This window comes from Lemur catta, chromosome 2 (assembly GCF_020740605.2).
Source record: "Lemur catta isolate mLemCat1 chromosome 2, mLemCat1.pri, whole genome shotgun sequence".
Taxonomy (NCBI): domain Eukaryota; kingdom Metazoa; phylum Chordata; class Mammalia; order Primates; family Lemuridae; genus Lemur; species Lemur catta.
The window spans coordinates 95,110,935-95,129,884 of record NC_059129.1 but is presented as its reverse complement, the minus strand read 5'-3'; the positions used below and the strand labels follow the sequence as shown (position 1 = coordinate 95,129,884).

Below are 18,950 nucleotides of genomic sequence, written 5' to 3'. Positions count from 1 at the left end.
GTTCCAATGCAACTTTATTTATAAAAACAGGCAGTTGCCACATAGTCTGTCCACTCCTACTCTAGTCAGTAATAGCCACTGTCTATTTTTGTTTAATTTTTTTCTTTTCAAATAAGAGTATTTACATTTATTTCTTAATTTCACAATTTTAAAATTATCATATTCTATTTTAACTTTATTAGGTCATTCCTTCTTTCCTTGGTTATGTTATATTTTTGTAGCTTCTTGAGTGAGATGCTTTATTTATTTATTTATTATATTCTTATTTAGTTATATAAGTATCTTCAGGTATGATGTTTTCTGAGAGCACAATTTTACTCTGTCCTGTAAGTATGTATTGTCATGTTTTCACTAATTTTTAAACTTCTGCAATTTTAATTTCTCCTTGTTGTTTAAGAAAGACAAGATAAGATATATCACTTGGTCTAGTCCACAATCCCGTCTTACCCTGAACATTGTGACAGTGTTACCTAACTGGTCTCCATGTTTCTCTCCTGCTGAAAAACCTTAAGTGGCTTCCCATTTATTCAGAATAAAAGCCAAAGTCTTTATAATGGATGTCTTTAAACTCATGCCCCAAATAGCATCTGCTTCTGACTTCTTAGTCCCTAGCCTAAAACACAAGCATTAGTTCTCATCCTGTTTTCCCCATCATAAATTCAGTGCACCAAGACAAGGATTAACGTGAAACAATTCTAACTCCTTTTCCTTCATGTCCTGCTCACCCCTCTTTCTAAACAGTCACCCAGTCTTGGTTGCCTCATAGCCAACTTCACTTTGTGTGGTCATCTCTGTTTTCTCGGCCTCCATCTTCTCACCTGGATTGTTGTAGGGGCCCCATACTTGTTCATCTAGCCTCTGGTCTTAGCACAACTGTGAAGTTACCTCTCTAAACAACACATATGATACTGCTGTAAAACTTTAATTGGCTCCTGGTTTAGCTATGCTTGAGACAGTATAGACCCCAGTTTTCCTTTCCAACTTAATTTTCTTGCATTAGAGTGCCTTCCAGAAACACTGTGCTCTTTCACTAGTCCCAGCTTCTATGTTTGTTTATCCTGCTGCCTACCTTTCCCCATTTAGCAGTCTGTCTCTTGTCCCTCAAGACCCACATTTCTCATTTTCTGTAAAGACTTCTTTGGTAAAACTAGGAGATCAAGGATTCATTCATTCATTCAGGAAACATGTAGAAAGTAATAGCTATGCAGAAGGTACTCTGCCAGGTGCTAGCAGTACAAATGCAAATAAAACATAATACCATTGTCATAAATGACAAAGTTTCAGCTTTGTCCACATCTATTATAAATACATCATATTTAATAGAAATACCATTTAAGTCCTTATCAGTCTGCAAATTATCCAAAGGTCAAATTTTGTCTTAAATTTTTTTGTATTCCTAGGATCTAGTATATGATAGACACACGTTTCTTTTTTAAGTGGCCTTCTCATTGATTCTTTACAGTGAAATTTTTTTTCTGTTAGTCATTATCATGTTTCATAAATTTGTTAGGAGGTACATTTTTTAGGAATGTGAATAATTTAGTGTAATAATGAATATTAGGTTGCTTGGCACTAAATATTATAGTCTTATAAAGTCAAATGGTACAGCTGTATTATGCATAGATGGATAAAAATATCACTGCAAGTATTCCTCTGTAAAAAACTTTGGTTTTCAAACTTTTATCATCAGAATAACTTGAAGATCAGAGTAGCTATGTACATCCAAGAACATGAAAAGATGTCTAACGTCATTAACTATTAAGGAAAAGCAGATAAAACCATGATGAGGTGTTACTGCATACCTATTACAATGGCTAAAATAAAAATAATGACAATATCAAGTGCTGCCAAGCGTGGGAAGGAAGTGGAACTGTGTTATGCATTGCTGAGGCAGATGCCAAATGTTACAGCCACTGGAGATGGTTTGGCAGTTTTCATAAAGTTAAACATACATTTACCATATGACCTAGCAGTTCTATTCCTGGCATTTAGAGAAATGAAAACATATCTACACACATACAAAATGTACACGAATGTTCATAGAGGCTCTATTCATGATTGCCAAAACTGGCAACAACCCAAATGTCCTTGCACAGGAGATTGGATTAACAAACTATTATATCCCCACCCATACTGTGAAATACTGCTCAGCGATAAAAAGGAATGAACTATCGATATGTGCAACAATTTAGATGAATCTCAAAGGCATTCAACTGGGTAAAAAAAAACAATCTCAAAAGTTTATATACTGTCTGCTTCAATTTATATAACATTCTTGAAATGATAAAACTATATAGGGATAGAGTACAGATGGATGGTTGCCAGGGATAGTAGTTGGGAAGGGTTTAACTGTAGAGAAATAGCACAAGAAAGTTTTTGAGGGTAAAGGAACTGTTTTGTATCCTGATTATGATGGTGGTTACACAAATCAATATATGTGTTAAAATTCATAGGCGTGTACACCAAAAGTCAATTTTACTGTATAATGATTTTAAAATAGGAAAAATAGTCAATTTTACTATATGATGATTTTTAAAATAAAATTTTCAAAAGTACACCTCTGAGCCTCATCTTCAGGGATTCCAGTTTTGTATTGTGAGCTAGGCCAGACCACAAATAGGAAATTCAGATTCAAAGATAGTTATGGATAAACAACCCAGACTTAATTTTAAGATTGTTGTATGGAACCAATAAAAAAACAATGCACACAGTGAGTGTTCAATAAGTATTTTGGATGGTATTATGCAGAAGTGAAAAAAAATGTTGGCGTGTGTCTTTCAAAAAATAAACCATGCACGGTATGTGCAAGAATAGAAATGAAAGAGAAGTGACTTCTAGAGCCTCCTAATTTCTCACAGAGACCAGAGGGGTGTACCCAGTTGGTGGCCACTGGAGCTGGTTGAGTGTGGGGCCCACCTGATCAGAGTGGGAGGTGCTATGTCAGCATTCCAGGATCCACCTGCTACTTTATAAAAAAAAATTCTTCATCATAGTTACATACTCCTGCATTTAGCTTCTTACTGTGTCACTGGTGCCCCAGCAGGCCTAGCCATACCCTCTTAACTAGGGTCTGATGTAGGAGTCTACATTTATAACAGGTATACCAGAATATTCCAATGCATGGGGTCCACAGACAGCATACTTTACCTGAAACATACAGCAGCCCAGCAGTATGATTTGTACAGAATATATCCTCTAAGCAATATTTTTTAGTTTCTTCTGTTAGCTCTGAGTGTTCACTCTTAAATATTAAAGAAGAAATGGAATAATTGAAATGTTTCTCCTCTCCCTACCCTTGGCCTCTGAAGGAGCTGTATTATATCTTAGCAAATATTCCACAACAAACTTTGTCTCATATTCCTATGAACTCCTTTAAGATTGACAAAAACAGTATCTCTTGTTTGAAAAGGTGAAATCTGAGTGTGATGATCCAAGTGTAGTCAGTTATAAAATAATTTCTAACAGGCTGACCACCCTACACAATAATGAAATAAAAATATACTTCCCTTGAAACTTGATGAAGATGATCTTTTGTTAAATATATGTGTATTTTGTTTTGGACTCTAAAAGGCTCAAAATATGTGAGTTGTTATTTACTTGGCTGGCCACTAGATGGCGCAGTGTGTTAATGTATTACTTTTGGTTTTATATTAATATTCAATAATTGAAGCAGATTTCATGGAGTGCTATTTTTTTAGATCATTTTCTTAGTTACTATTATCATAGAAGTTTAAATTTTTAAGTGGCCTGAGAAATAATCAATGTGGCAAAGGGTGGACTAGAACCCCAGGCCCTTGAAATTTCACACCCTGCCTATGTTAGTGCCCCTTATGTAAAAATTGTGGAAAAAGCTGTTCAAAAAGAAGCTCTTAAATTGTTGATGATAAGATTTTCAGAGCAACAGCAAAAAAATATGCAGTGTGATTCCCAACAGAAGCTTTGACTATATAAACATTTCTTTAAATATTAATCTAAGGTCTTTCATTTTGCAGAAAATTTTTCTCTATCGTGTAATGACTCTTTAGTGAATCTTGTAATATTAATATTTTCTGCTGTATTACAACTTACACAAATTGCAGATCAGTGTACCAAATCCCACATCTGAGCTCAGACCAGGCCAAAGAACAGCCACTAGAAGTGAGGTTAATACAGTAGTCCCCCTTATCCATGGGAGATACATTCCAAAACTCCCAATGGATTCCTGAAACCGTGGATAGTAGTCAACCCAATAACTGCCATTCAGAATACATTTCTGTCCGTGTCTTCCACCCACAAATTTAATATCTTTTCCATCTTTACTAAGCACTTGTTACGCACTGTGGCCATAACTTTTGCAATTTGAAGTGCAACAGCAAAACTAACATGAATTTATTATATTTTTTCTTTCTTCACAATTTTACAGATACAAGATTTGTTCTTGTCATAGATCTTAACAATCTCAGCATAACGTTTTTTTTTTTAAATCTTTCCCTAAGTCGAGAACTTTCACCTTTTCACTTAAAAGAAACACTTTATGGCTTCTGTTTGGCAAATCTGAATTGCCACTGTCACTGCTTTTGTGATTTGGGCCATTATTAAGTGAAATAAGGGTTACTTGAACACAAGCACTTTGATACCACTCACTCTATCTGATAACCAAGATGGCTAGTAACTAATGGGCAGGGAGTGTCTACAGCATGGATATGCTGGACAAAGGATTCGTGTTCTGGGCGGATTGGAGCAGGACATTATAAGATGTCATCACACTACTCAGAATGGTGCACAATTTAAAACTTTTGAGTTGTTTATTTCTGGAATTTTTCACGTAATATTTTTGGATCACAGTTGACCTCAGGTAACAGAAACTGCAGAAAGTGAAACCGTGGATAAGAAAGGACTACTGTATGCTCAAAGCACTTGTAAAGTTGAGGAGTTAAGTGGTCATTGCTTTCCTCTTAGAGATCACCAAGAACACAGCTGTTGGTGAACTAAGTTGGGTTTATTGACTATTTGCAATTAGGAAAATCATGGAGAACCATGGAGATCACAGTAAAAGGGGAGAACATTTTCCAGGCAGTGGGTCTGTAATAGAAAGTGAAAAGACCTTGAAGTCAGTGTAAATTTGTCAGAAAACATACTGAGAGAAAATGTGGCTGGTGTGAATGAGGTAAGGGGGTGGGACTGATTTTTGTAGGGCCTTGCATGGTGACTCTGGCATTTACTCTTAAGGAGTTGGGAAGCCACTGAGATTTATGTTTATATTTAATAAAGTATTTTTGGAAGGATAAAAAACAGGTAATACTGATTGATTGCAAGAAGAGATACCTGGATGTAAGAGACACTTGCTTTTCACCTTATTCGTTTTGAACTTTGTGTCATTTTGGGGTGTTACCTATTTTTTAAAATAAGTGACATAATTTTTTATGATTTTGTATAAAGCATTATACACTAAGACTTTGTAATAACTAAAGATGCTTAAAAATGATTTTATGCTTTTTTTATTAACTCATTCAACAGAAATGCTCAATAACAATTCCTTTTAACTGCTTTTATGTTTTCTTGGTATCTACTCTAGGTACAAAAGTCAAGAAATAAGCAAGTACGAGAATTATTCCCAGATGGTTTTAGTATTCATCATGCAGGAATGCTTCGGCAGGACAGAAATTTGGTTGAAAACTTGTTTTCTAATGGGCATATCAAAGTCCTAGTCTGTACAGCTACGTTAGCCTGGGGTGTCAATCTTCCTGCTCATGCTGTTATTATTAAGGTAAGAGCTTACCTTCCTTTGCACATGGATTTGTGTGTCTTAAAAAAAAAAAAAATCTCTGAATTGATTTATTTAGAAAAATATTGTGATTTGGCTGTTTCATTGACTTTGAATGTTATTTATATAAGGTCAGAATTATTTTCTCCAGTAAGAACCTAGTTTATATTGTGAAAATTTAACTCTATCACAGATGATGAAAGGATTAGTTAAAGTACACTTTTGAGATCTTGCCATATTTGCCTAATTTCAGTATTCAGCTCATCAGGATTATATTTGTGTGTGTTTATGTAAATTTTTATTAACTTTTCCTTATCTAGGGAACACAGATATATGCTGCAAAAAGAGGCTCCTTTGTTGACCTTGGAATTTTAGATGTCATGCAGATATTTGGTCGAGCCGGACGACCACAATTTGACAAATTTGGGGAAGGAATCATTATAACAACACATGACAAACTCAGCCATTACCTCACTTTGCTCACTCAACAAAACCCAATTGAGAGTCAGTTTCTGGAAAGCCTTGCAGATAACCTAAATGCAGAGGTAAGATCTAATGAGTAAAAGATTGGAATAGAATCATCAGCTTTAAGAATGACCAAGTAAAATAAAGCTTGAGTTGGTTGCTATTTTGCAGTACTTAGGAGTATAGCTGACTATATATCCCATTAGTCATAAGATAAAATAGGGTGAATGGTATTATTGCCGATTAATTCAGAGCAATAGAATAAAGATGATAACTGATAAGAATTCATTGCCAAAAGACCATACTTTTAAACTATGAGGCTTTGTTAGGGACTAGAAATCTAACCAAGACTATGCAAACTGGGGAAATAGAAATAGCAATAATAACTAATATTTGTATTGTACTTTTATGAAGTTTTTAATAAAGTTTTCATGAGATTTATTAAACTCTTTGATCTCTATTAGGTCATTTGAATAATTCTGTCATAGAACATGTGATTGCTTAAATTGAACTAGAAGTATGATAATTTATTGTGTGTGTGTATGAGAGAGAGAGAGAGAGAGAGAGAGAGAGAGAGAGAGAGAGAGAGAGACTTTTGTTAAGATTTATGTAACAGGGGCCGGGCGCGGTGGCTCACGCCTGTAATCCTAGCACTCTGGGAGGCCGACGCAGGCAGATCGCTGGTGCTCAGGAGTTCGAGACCAGCCTGAGCAAGAGCAAGACCACGTCTCTACTAAAAATAGAAAGAAATTATCTGGCCAACTAAAAATATATATAGAAACAATTAGCCGGACATGGTGGCACATGCCTGTAGTCCCAGCTACTCGGGAGGCTGAGGCAGTAGAATCGCTTAAGCCCAGGAGTTTGAGGTTGCCGTGAGCTAGGCTGATGCCACGGCACTCACTCTAGCCCGGGCAACAGAGCGAGACTCTGTCTCAAAAAAAAAAAAAAAGATTTACGTAACAGACCCTGGAAGCCTAGGTAACAACAGGTTGAGAAAAGAAACATTCTTACAGTTTAGAATATATATGTAGAATATTCAAATGAAGTTTGACTATTTTCTTGTCCTTTTTAATTATTGCTTTAGTATTGAACACTTTCCTACTTCAGTATCCTTTTTTTTTTAATTTTCATATTTATATTTTAATAAAAGGTTTAAAACAATTATTTCATATAAAATCACTGCATTTTTAATGTACTAGCAATGAATACTTAGAAATTGAATTTAAAAACTTACAATATCATCAAAAAACACAAAGTTCTTCAAGATGAATCTAACAAAATATGTGCAAGATTTGAAATCATAAAACTACACGCTATTAATAAGAAAAATTAAAGAACATTGGATTAGAAAAGCCAATAATGTTAAAATGTCAATCCCTCCTAATTTGATATACAGAATCAAAGTAATCCCAATCAAAATTCTGCAGAAATATTTTTTGTGGTAACAATGGGCAACCTGAGTCTATAATTTATACATAAAACAAAGGGCCAGAAATAGCTAAAACAATTTAAGAAAACAAAATTGGAAGTCTCACAATACCTGTTTTCAAGACTCATTACAAAGTTGCAATAATCAAGATAATTTGATATTATTACAACGATAGCCATAGACATCCATGAATATAACAGAGTCCAGTATCCTTTAATACTGCAATCCCCAACCCCACCTCTCCTTGACCTGTTAGGAACACAGCAGGAGGTGAGCAGAGCAGCCACTCCCCATTGTTTGCATCACCATCTGAGCTCCACATCCTGTAAGATCAGTGGTGGCATTAGATTCTCATAGGAGTGGGAACCCTACTGTAAACTGCACGTGTGAGGGACCTGGGTTGCACGCTCCTTATGAGAATCTAATGTCTGATGATCTGAGGCGGAGCTGAGGCAGTAATGCTAGGGCTGGGGAGCAGCTGCAAAACAAATCATCATTAGTAGAGAGGTTGACTACACGATAAGTGTAATGTACTTGAATCATCCTGAAACCATCCTCCCCTGCTCCCACCCCATCCATGAAAAAATGTCTTCTGTGAAACCGGACTCTGGTTCTAAAAACACTGCGGACCACTGCTTTAATACCTTTAAAATGGACTCAAGTAATTTTTAAAAGTAGTTAGGATATGAATATTAAATAAATGGATAAATGAAATATTCACAATCAAGTATTACTGTGTACAAGTCCTATGTCAGATACTTCTTAAACAGCTTAGAGACATTTCACTTGCATCCTATTCATGTTATTTATAAGTCTTTTTAGAGAATGAAAAATATACTCACTATTCAGTTGCCTCTGTTTAGAAGCATATATTCTAAAGGAGGAGAAAAAAGACATGAAAACACTGTTCAGTAATATTGGAAAGAACATGATAAGTTATAGAAGGATTCCGCAGAAGGAGAAAATACATTTGGCCCCAGGCTATCAGGAAAGGCTTTGTTCATGAACGTGTTAAAATTTGGTCTGGATTCAGAAGAATAGATAAGTTTGGGAAGATATGATCGGAAGTTTAAAAAAGAGGCATGAAAGCCTCTAGTTTCTATTAGCAAAATTACAAGAAAATTAAAAAGATAAATAAATTTTGACTCTAAAGAAAGTATTGTTACAGCTTAATTTCAATCCTATTGCCTACTATGATTGCATGGTTTAAATAATTAGGTCTTGGATCAACAATATCTATAATGGAATAAAGTCTATTATTGTAAAATGATAGTAATAGTAGCAGTGACTGAGGACCAGTTATATGCCAGAGACTCTGCTGGGTGCTTCATGTACATTCTCTGAATCTCTCAATACTTTTGCTAAGGAGATATTATCCTCAGATATGGAACTGACCCAAGTTCACTAAGTTATAATTTTTGGAGCTAGTACTCAAACTCAGGTCTATTTAACTCTAAACCTGGTCTTTCCGTTATAGCCTACATTTTTATTACCTTATATGCAATGTAGTAAGTTATAGGTGAATACATTTCCCTATATAAATACTTAGCATTTGACTTCTTCTAAGACCCGGACTAAACATTTTCCAAAACGGTAGCCATAATTTCTCTGACTCACAGTAAAAAGCAAGGTTCTTTTATGCAGTCTTTCTTAAAAAAAGCATGTCAAAGATGACTATGTCTTAATAAACTTAGAATTAATGTCCTTGATGGCTTTTTGTAAGTGACAAACACAAGGTGATGATATGCAGAAGACACAAAGTAAGTAAAATACTGCTCTTGTCCTCAAGGAACTCTTTTTCTTAGGGACAATAAAATACCAAACTATTTGGGCAAGCCCTGAGAAATTAGAAATAAATCATGGCCCATAAATTCATCACATAGTTATAAGGTACTTATTAGATATGTCATTTTCAGAAATGTCAGCTAACTATGAGCATAGAATGGCATTCAGATAATAAAACGTATTTTGAAATTTTCAGCTAATATAGTGAAGTAGTCATTGCTAAACTTTCTAATATTTTGGTCTACTAGAATAGCTCCCTATTAAGTAAATTATCCTGTAATTTAAGGGAAACAAACTCCTTTAAATTATAGTTAAATGTGAAATTAAATTTGGTAATCTGTGGAAATCAAGTGTGAAGTTAGTTTATAAAATGAATATGTGATGTGTTCCTAAAGTAATGGATTTTTTAAGTCTTTAGACTCCCAAAATCTTTGTAAGACTCTACAGTAGCAGTGATGAACATTAAGATCATGCTAGATCAGGAATGTTGGCCTCTGTTAATATTTTGATTTCATGAAAGTCAATTCTGACCATTAGTTTAGAAGAACTGGAGAAATTATTATATTTAATAATTTTAATGCAAACATTTTATGAGGCATCATTGCTGATTGATGCCTTATGTGACTGACTTCATAATCCTAATGTGGAAAGGTCATATATTCCATCCCTATATAAAGCCATTTAATTTTACACTGAGAACATGTTTGAGGTTTATTAAAGTTTAATCATCAGACATTACTGGGTACCTACTGTGTGCCAACCCCTCGTATTTCACATTTTATGTTAATCTTTCTGCTACCTTACATACATTCTTTATATAGAGTTCTTCCCGTCTCTACAGGATGTTATACAGACACTTTGTCCTTGGATTTAAGGCCTCCAGAGTGTGACCAACATTCCCAGTTCTGGTTCTGGTTATTCTCCAACATGGGTCTTCTGCCCTAGATAGGCTGTTATTCTACTCACTTCACCTAAAATGTCCTAATTTTTTCATTTATAAAATTGGGATATTATCACTGGATTGCTGTGAAAATTTAATAAATGCCTGTGCCAAGCTAGTATGCAGTAAATGATAGAATCACTTACCATTTTCTGGTAGTTCCTTGATACTCAGCCCCATTTATACATATTGCCAGCACTGAAATTTTAGTTCAATAGATAAATGAATGGTAGCATAAATGGTTTTTCATATGTTTACTAAAGTAGTTTATATATACATATACAGATATGTATAATACATACTCATGATGATTATAATATTTGCTTATTTAGTTTTTATATGAACAATTAAAATTAACTTTAAAGACTAATGTCTAAATAGGTGAATTAGATGTGAAGTGATACTTGAGTCTTATTCCTAAATTACCAAATTTGGGATGGGTTTTATTTTCCTTTTAACAAAGCACAAAGCCTCTGTCACACTATATACTAATGCCACTTTTGTAATTTTCATGTTAGATGTTTTCATTAAAGGCATTTTGAATGTACGTTACGTTCTAGGTACTGTGGATGGTGGGTTGATACATGTCAACTTAATTAGTTACATATATCTCACCTCCATGACTAGGGAACTTCTGAGGCCGGGCATCATGCTCTATGTGTTATCATATCCATTATGCTTTACATAGTACAAACTTATTACTGACTTACTATATGACTGAGATGAATAAATAGGTTTCAAAGAGATGCCAGAAAAAAAAAATACTTGTTTTATAAATGGTCTCTGTACAAGTAGCCACTAGATGACAGCAAATATTTACAAGTAAATTTTTATTTTTGTCACTAGGTGGCATTCAAGTATTAGTCTCATAATAAGGTGACTCATCATAAATAACATTTATTTTCCTGGTTATTCTCTTCCTTTTTGGTGAACATTGAGAAAACTTGCTTTACTTAATCCAGTTTTGATACCTACTTCCACTTTTCCTTTAATCTTATCACTAGTAGAAATAGATATTTATTAATGTTAATTTAGTAAGTCTGATTTTGAAAATAATAGCAAGCTTGTTTTATTCTTTATAAAATTTTATACTCTTAGGAGTTGTTTAATATTATTTAAAAATATCATAAAGTTATGAGGGAAAATAGGTCATTATTTTAACAATAATCATAAAGTCAGAAGGGAATATAGGTCATATATCATGATTTAATACAATTTTGACTGTCAAATAATGAAATCACAAATGAGGCAGACTATCAGATTCCTAGCCATATCATCAAACTAGTTTCATTTACCTAAACAAACAAGAAAATAAGTTTAACTGTCCTACCTGTAAATCTTTAAGAATTGTTATGCAATTTCCTCATTGCCTCAATTTTAATTCTTACTACTCTTCATATTGTGCAAAGCCTTACAGTTTACAATAAATGTCTATATTTTCCTATATTGTGGATAGCTTAGCCATTTGTAAATAAATTAGTGTGAATTTTAAAGCAAATAGAATCTCACATATCATAATTTTACTTTTGGTCATTTCTCTTATTTAATAACAAATAGTATAATATTTTAATGAAAATAATATATTGCTATATCTTCAACTAAAGACAGCAAAGCATCCACATATTTCACAAAATGTTATACAGAGCTAAAAATTATAATGTAGGAATTAAGTGTGAAGATTTTTACCTTCTTTGATATTAGTACTAAAATAAAATGGTTTTTCTTTTTTTCTGTCCTAAAGTTTAATAAGGGAGCATCTCTCCTCCTTTAATTAAAGTATTAGGAGGCAAAAAGATTTTTCAACTAAGGATTCAGGAAAAAATATACAGCTGTAAAGTTTCACAACTTGGGTGAATTTTTTAAATAAAATGAACACCTTAGATAAAAGTAAAATTACTATCTATAGATCCATTGGCTAAAGAAATATATTTTTAAGGAAACTTTTCATTGAAATTCTGTGTTGATATCATTGTCTAATAATTTTTTTTCTTTGTTATACAGGGCTTTTATGTTGTGTTTTCAGATTATTAACCTTTGGTTTCATTTACTTATCACAGAGCTATATTAGAATGCTATTTTAAAAATTATATTTCCTTACCAAATATAATCTAAAGAATTATCCAGTGTTTATTATGGTTCAAATGTATTATATATCTATTTTTTCCCCACAGGTTATTTTAAGTTTACCAATAAAAATAAAACCACCCCGTTTTTACCATATGAGTTCGTTAAAGTGTATGTGTTATTAATACGTATAAATCCCAATAAAATCTGCTTTGTGTTTTTGTGCACAAATGAATGAATGCATTTTCCATTGTATTTGTATTACGTATTTATATTAGCAGTCCTACAAATATATATCTTTAGAAGTAAAAACTAATATTATGCCCTCTGTGATTTTGGTGATGACAGAATACATAATTCAGATAAAGAGGAACAGAATTAGCAATATTTTGTTGGTTTTATTCTGGTGCACTTAACATTTAAATTTTTCAGTTGTGTGGTCGCGTAAAATGAAATTACAGTAAAATGAATACCAAATAAGAAAAAAAATTAATTCATGCCCAAAAATGTCCTTAATGTTATGTAGAATTAAACTCCATTTAGGGAGATATAATCAAATCCCATAATATTGTATAAGTTCACTTCAGGAAGATAGTATTTCTGAGGTATTATTCTCAATTAAATGAGGCAAGACTGACTTTTAGTTAATTGGCAAAGTGTCATGTCCAGTAATTGTGCTTACCATCTTTTAACTGCCACATAATGATGTAATTTTAAAAGTTCACTTCTGACAAAATGGTCTTTGATGCAGTGTTTATGTTCAGCTTTAATGCATTACTTTAATTTTTGTCATATTTTTGACTTGCAGATTGCTTTGGGAACAGTTACTAACGTGGAAGAAGCAGTGAAGTGGATAAGTTACACTTATCTTTATGTACGGATGAGAGCAAATCCATTAGTATATGGCATCAGTCACAAGGCTTATCAGGTAGAAAACTAATTTATTAAAAAAATCAAACCACCTTTTGGGTTCTATAATTCTTTCATGATATGAGGGTAAATATTTGTTTGCTACTCTTGCCTCATGTAGAAGAAAAACAGCTTTACTCTTTTTCAGAAAACACCAAGGAAAATTAAATGGACTACTATAATTATTTATCTTTACTTAAATCTTTTCCCACTGATGCTACTAAGTTAATTTTTATCTTAGTATCAATTTGTTATTCAGGTATATTCCCATTTGAGGTTAATATTTTGCTATGATTTTTAAACTATGATAAATTTAGTTTTAGAATAAATGAGACAGGATTTTTTATTATAGGCTTATGTTATATACAGTCTGTACCTCTTATCAAGTCCCTTCTAAATCCTATTCTAAAATTAAAAGATAGCATTGAATCATTATGGTAAGAGTTTGGGGGCTGCAGTCAGCTCTACTATTCAGTGCATATGCATAGAATGAGAATTGTTAATCGATGCATGTGATGGCAGCTCTTCTTATGAACTTTACAGATGTGTGGTCCATGTGGCTTAAGATTCAGTGAGATCTTTTCTTTTATTCAGAACCCTGCTTTAGACACCGTAAATGCTTCCTAATTACAGATAAAATCCAGTTGTCTAATAAAAAATGTAATTTTACCTTCATCATAAAGAAATATCCTAACTAGTGTTAAGGAAAAATTTGTAAAGAAGTTGAATATAACTCAAAATTACAGTTTTTTTTCATTTACTTATAACTTGGTTCATATAAGTGTGTGTGTATATACATACAAATATATATGTCATTGTATTGTCAAAGCAGTTGCCAATTTTTTAAAAAATTTTCTTTCATTTTGCTTTTCCCTATGCAGTAGATTTTACCGAAAATTGAAACTTAAGGCTTGGGAAGGGGGAAATAAGAAAAGCAACAACAGCAACTAGTTCTGAGGCTGTTAATCTGAAATCATTATGTTTTCATGCTTAGATTTACTCTCGATGAGATTCAATGATCTTTCTTCTTCTCAGTTGAAATATGTGCTAGTCTTCAAATGGATATCTTCTTTTACAGCTGAATCTCTCTGTTATGAAATATAAGTCCATTATAACCTGTAACCTTACACATTTTAAGGAATATGGCACTAGTTATTCTCATTATAAATGTGGCATTGTAAGACTAGTCAATGGCACTATGAAAATGTTCTGAGCAGGCAAAGAAAAACAAAACAGAACGTATATTTTCATGGGCTAAGCCATCTCAAATCTTGGAACAAGATAAACACATCAATTGATTTTTAAATACTAGGTTAATATCAAAAGTCATTGTTGTGTAATTTTCCAGTGTGAAGACCTTCCAGGATACATAGTTCAGAACTTTTCACAGTTCAGAGAGTCTTAACCTTTTTTTTTTTTTTTTGACTTATGTGTTTTGATTTTACTCAATACAAATTTATAGCCATGAAACTCTTAGGAACTAACACAAATCAAGTAATTTAACATAATTTAATGGTTTAATAATACATAATCATGTTTTCATAAAATGAACCTGATACATTATATCACTTGTAGCAAATATTTAAGACTTTTTGTATTTGCTGATAAGACTCTTGACTTCTTGTTAACTTCCCTGCAGTCGATTTCCGTTTGCCTCATTTTTCTGAGTTTAAAATTTATTTTGGCTATATTTTGTGCATGAATAAGCTATCATAAAGATCTGAGTTAGAACAAATGATAGGAGTATTAACTCATTAATAGATTTCTAAAGTGTTTTTATACTTCTCCCACTCTCCATTAAAGGTCATGTTTCACTTTACTGCTCATAACCAGGGAATGATCTTCGGGACTTGGCATGTATGCATTTGTGGGTGTACATGTATGTGTACACATATATTTACACACACATGCACATTGTAGCAATAAGAATATTAATATCTTGTGTTAAATATTATAATTTCTGCTTAGAAAAAGACTATAATAGTTTCAAAACTATACAAAAATTCATTGTCAGTTTTATTTTACTCTTTGCTTCTATTATTATAGGCAAAATTGGTTTTCCATCAGCATTTATGAAAACTGTTAGAACAGTAGCAATATGCTTTTAAAAGGATAACTTTGCATTTATTTTTATATATCTTGATTTTGACAGGGGAAAGCAGTCTTGCTATCATTTCTCCAAATAACTGATAAAGGAATATAGTTTGACAATTTAAAATTCCTATTTATTTAGTGTGTGAGACAGAAGACGATTATTTTTCTCTTGTATCTGATTTCTAATCTTTCTAATCTTAAAGATTTTAAGGCCATATAAGAATTTTATATTCTAAAATATTGGAATCTGAAAGACTATGCAGATTATCTTAATGAATTTTTAAAGCTTCCTTTATTTAATGGAATGAAATCTTTTCTAGTTTTTACTAAATGTATAAAAATATTTTAAAAATTATAATAAAAAAGTCTAAAACATCAAGAAAATATTTAATATCCATAAATGGATACATGTTTGCAAGTGATGACTGTCTAAAGAAATATTCAGTTGTTTTTTTTTTTTCCCGTAGATTGACCCAACTTTAAGAAAGCATCGAGAACAGTTGGTCATTGAAGTTGGACGAAAACTAGACAAAGCAAAGATGATTCGTTTTGAGGAGCGAACTGGATATTTTTCCTCAACTGATTTGGGTAGAACCGCCAGCCATTACTATATTAAATACAACACCATTGAGGTATTATACTGAGCAGAACAAATGCAATAATATCTTTATTTTTAGATGCAGTACTTTCTAGATTTCAAAATGTATTATTAATGTAAAATAACAAAAGCAACTAAAAGACCAAAATGCATTTAACTTACATGAATTCAACAACATACCCTAGGTAAAGACGGGGGGGGGGGGGGGGGCTTAAAATAGTAAGAGCCCTCTTGCCCATCCTATTCAATGAGTATATCCCAAGCAGTAGACACACCCAGGCCTAAAACAGTCGAAAAATATTGGTATGACCTATGGAATGAATGCCTAAATGATTTTAAGTGGGAGGCGATGGCAAAATGATATCCTTGAACAAAAAGTTGAAAATTCATTGCATGTTATTGAGAAACACTGACTAAAGGAGCATTAAAGAAACTAATAAAATTACCAGGTCAATCTAGCTGTACCATATAGGCAATTTAAGAGAGTTTCAAAGGTAATTTTGACTTCACAATGTAGCCTTGCTTGTTGCCTTTCGAAGTAGTTCTTTGTAAGATGGATGGCACTTTAATATTTACATTTTAAAAGGTATATGTATGTATTCATATGTGTTTACGTACATGTGTTAATACATGGGAAAACTTGAAAGTGATTACCTGTGAGGTTAAGACTTAAATTTGAAGAGAGGGAAATGGGTTAAGGTGAATAAACTCTCTATTTATAGAAAGTTTAAATTTTTTCTTAATTTATTATTTTTGTACTTAAAATTGTATTGTTCTTAAAATGGAAAAAGTAAAATAAACCATTCAAATGAGACTTCTTTAAAAGAATGGAAACCTTGGCCTATATGAAATCTAAGTTTTGTACTTACTTAATATTTGCATATACATATAACAGGTTTCAGAAAACACATTCATGAGCTTACTAATTTTTCCCTGTCTTTTCCCACGTAAGCTATTTATATAACATTTTAGATCTCTTCATATCTTTTAGCATATATTATCTCATAATTGTGATCTGGTGGTTCCTTAAGCCAATACATTTCCTCTAGCTTTTCACTCTTTACATCACCTGCTCATATTCACTTGTTTTGTCCAAGTAACTTTTCCCGTTTGTCCACTTGCAGTGTGTTGCTGCCAAACTACATCCTAAACAGTTTGCAGTTCTTTTTCAGGAACTCTAGCCCTTCTTTAGCTTTGTCTTCATTTTGTATGGCCTTTGACTGATTTTTTTACTTCCAGTTTTCTGATTTTATGTATGCCCTCACTAGTAATATTGTGAGAATTTTCATGTTACATATTTTCTAGTTTTTCCTTTCTGAATATTACATGGTATATGATCAGCTTAGAGTTGGCTAATGTTACAGATTTCTGTATGTCCATGCTGAATACAAGCAAAGACCAGAATATTATGATGAATATTTTTTTAGATATCTAATATAGATTTCATCAACTTATTTTATTGATCTTTTTCCTTCTAACAATCTTCCTTAGCTGATTATGTTTTAGGAATGTTTTTCAGTCCTTGATAAATTGATGATATTTATAAAGCAATTATTTGAAATACTATACCACAGAGATTATAACTGCATTCTCTATGACTCAAATGTTGTTTAAGAATGTGTGATTTATAGTCATGCTTTTAATTTAAAATTTTTTTTGACATTCTATTTTCATCAAATATAACCCTTACTTTGGTAGACCTTTAATGAACTCTTCGATGCTCACAAAACAGAAGGTGATATCTTTGCTATAGTCTCCAAAGCTGAAGAATTTGATCAAATCAAGGTAACATTACTTGAAGTTTGAATCAAATGTATTCAACATATGTGCATTTATTTGTTCATAAAAACTTATAATTGTTATTCCTGAAACAGTATAGGCTGTATGGTACTTTACATTTGGAGTATCAGCAATATTTTTTTACTTATCAATAATATCTACTATTCTAAATCATGATAATGTCATACCTGACATCATTCTTTGTACCCCAAATCAAATAATTTAGATAGGTTTTGCAGTAGTAGTATGTATATTTTGGCTTATTTGCAATATAAGCTTCACTAAAGAAAATATAAAGTAAATGCATGATTCAAACTTTAATATGAATATTTCTGTACCTGTATTATAATTTAATCTTATTAACAGTGAAAACTTTAATGCTTTGAGTCATAGTACTTCACAGCTTTAAGCTATGAATGTGTTATAACATATAAAAATATATGACAGTAATGAATGCATTTGAAGATAATTCAAGTTTTCCCTAATGCAGTTGGGCAGAGGTTTTACTCTGGTCAAATAAAAAATGAAATCTCATCAATTGAAGGATGGTGAGGTCAGAGGATTTAATTTTTATGGTGTATCAAATTTTTATATGTCAATGGCAACTTTAATATCAGAAATGAATAATAAAATGTAATTGTATCAGCCTCAAGATAGTTTCATATTGTACTTTATTAGCTACCTGTTGAAAAATTACTATTATTTAGCTATACAAAAGAAAAATGTTGAGTTATAGTAAATGGAAACTCTTAAAAACATGGAATGTAGTTTAATTTCAATATAAAACATTTCAATAAATTACCCCAAATATTCCTATAGAAATATTGATTCTTCTAGGTCAGAGAAGAGGAAATAGAGGAGTTAGATGCCTTATTAAGCAATTTCTGTGAACTCTCAGCTCCTGGAGGTGTAGAGAATAGTTATGGGAAAATAAACATCTTACTTCAAACTTACATCAGCCGAGGAGAGATGGACAGTTTCTCCCTTATATCAGATTCTGCATATGTTGCACAGGTAAGACTCTTACTCCTTTCCCATTTTCTCATCATTATTTATCTTTAGAGACTAAGGAATTGATTTATGTTATACTATGAGTATATTGGTTTGTGACATGCTACGAAGCTGCCATTTTATCTTAGAA

General features: G+C 32.4%; 1 protein-coding gene across 6 annotated transcripts in view; it reads left to right on the top strand.

Moving 5' to 3' along the window:
* The window catches only part of ASCC3 (activating signal cointegrator 1 complex subunit 3), a 307,070-nt gene that overhangs the window by 161,436 nt on the left and 126,684 nt on the right, over positions 1-18,950 (top strand). For all 6 annotated transcript variants that reach the window (XM_045544081.1, XM_045544080.1, XM_045544082.1 and 3 more), the window contains 6 exons: positions 5,555-5,746; positions 6,064-6,288; positions 13,238-13,357; positions 15,900-16,064; positions 17,729-17,815; positions 18,647-18,823. In XM_045544081.1, coding sequence (XP_045400037.1) covers positions 5,555-5,746; positions 6,064-6,288; positions 13,238-13,357; positions 15,900-16,064; positions 17,729-17,815; positions 18,647-18,823 — 966 coding nt within the window. The remainder of the gene's footprint in view (positions 1-5,554; positions 5,747-6,063; positions 6,289-13,237; positions 13,358-15,899; positions 16,065-17,728; positions 17,816-18,646; positions 18,824-18,950) is intronic.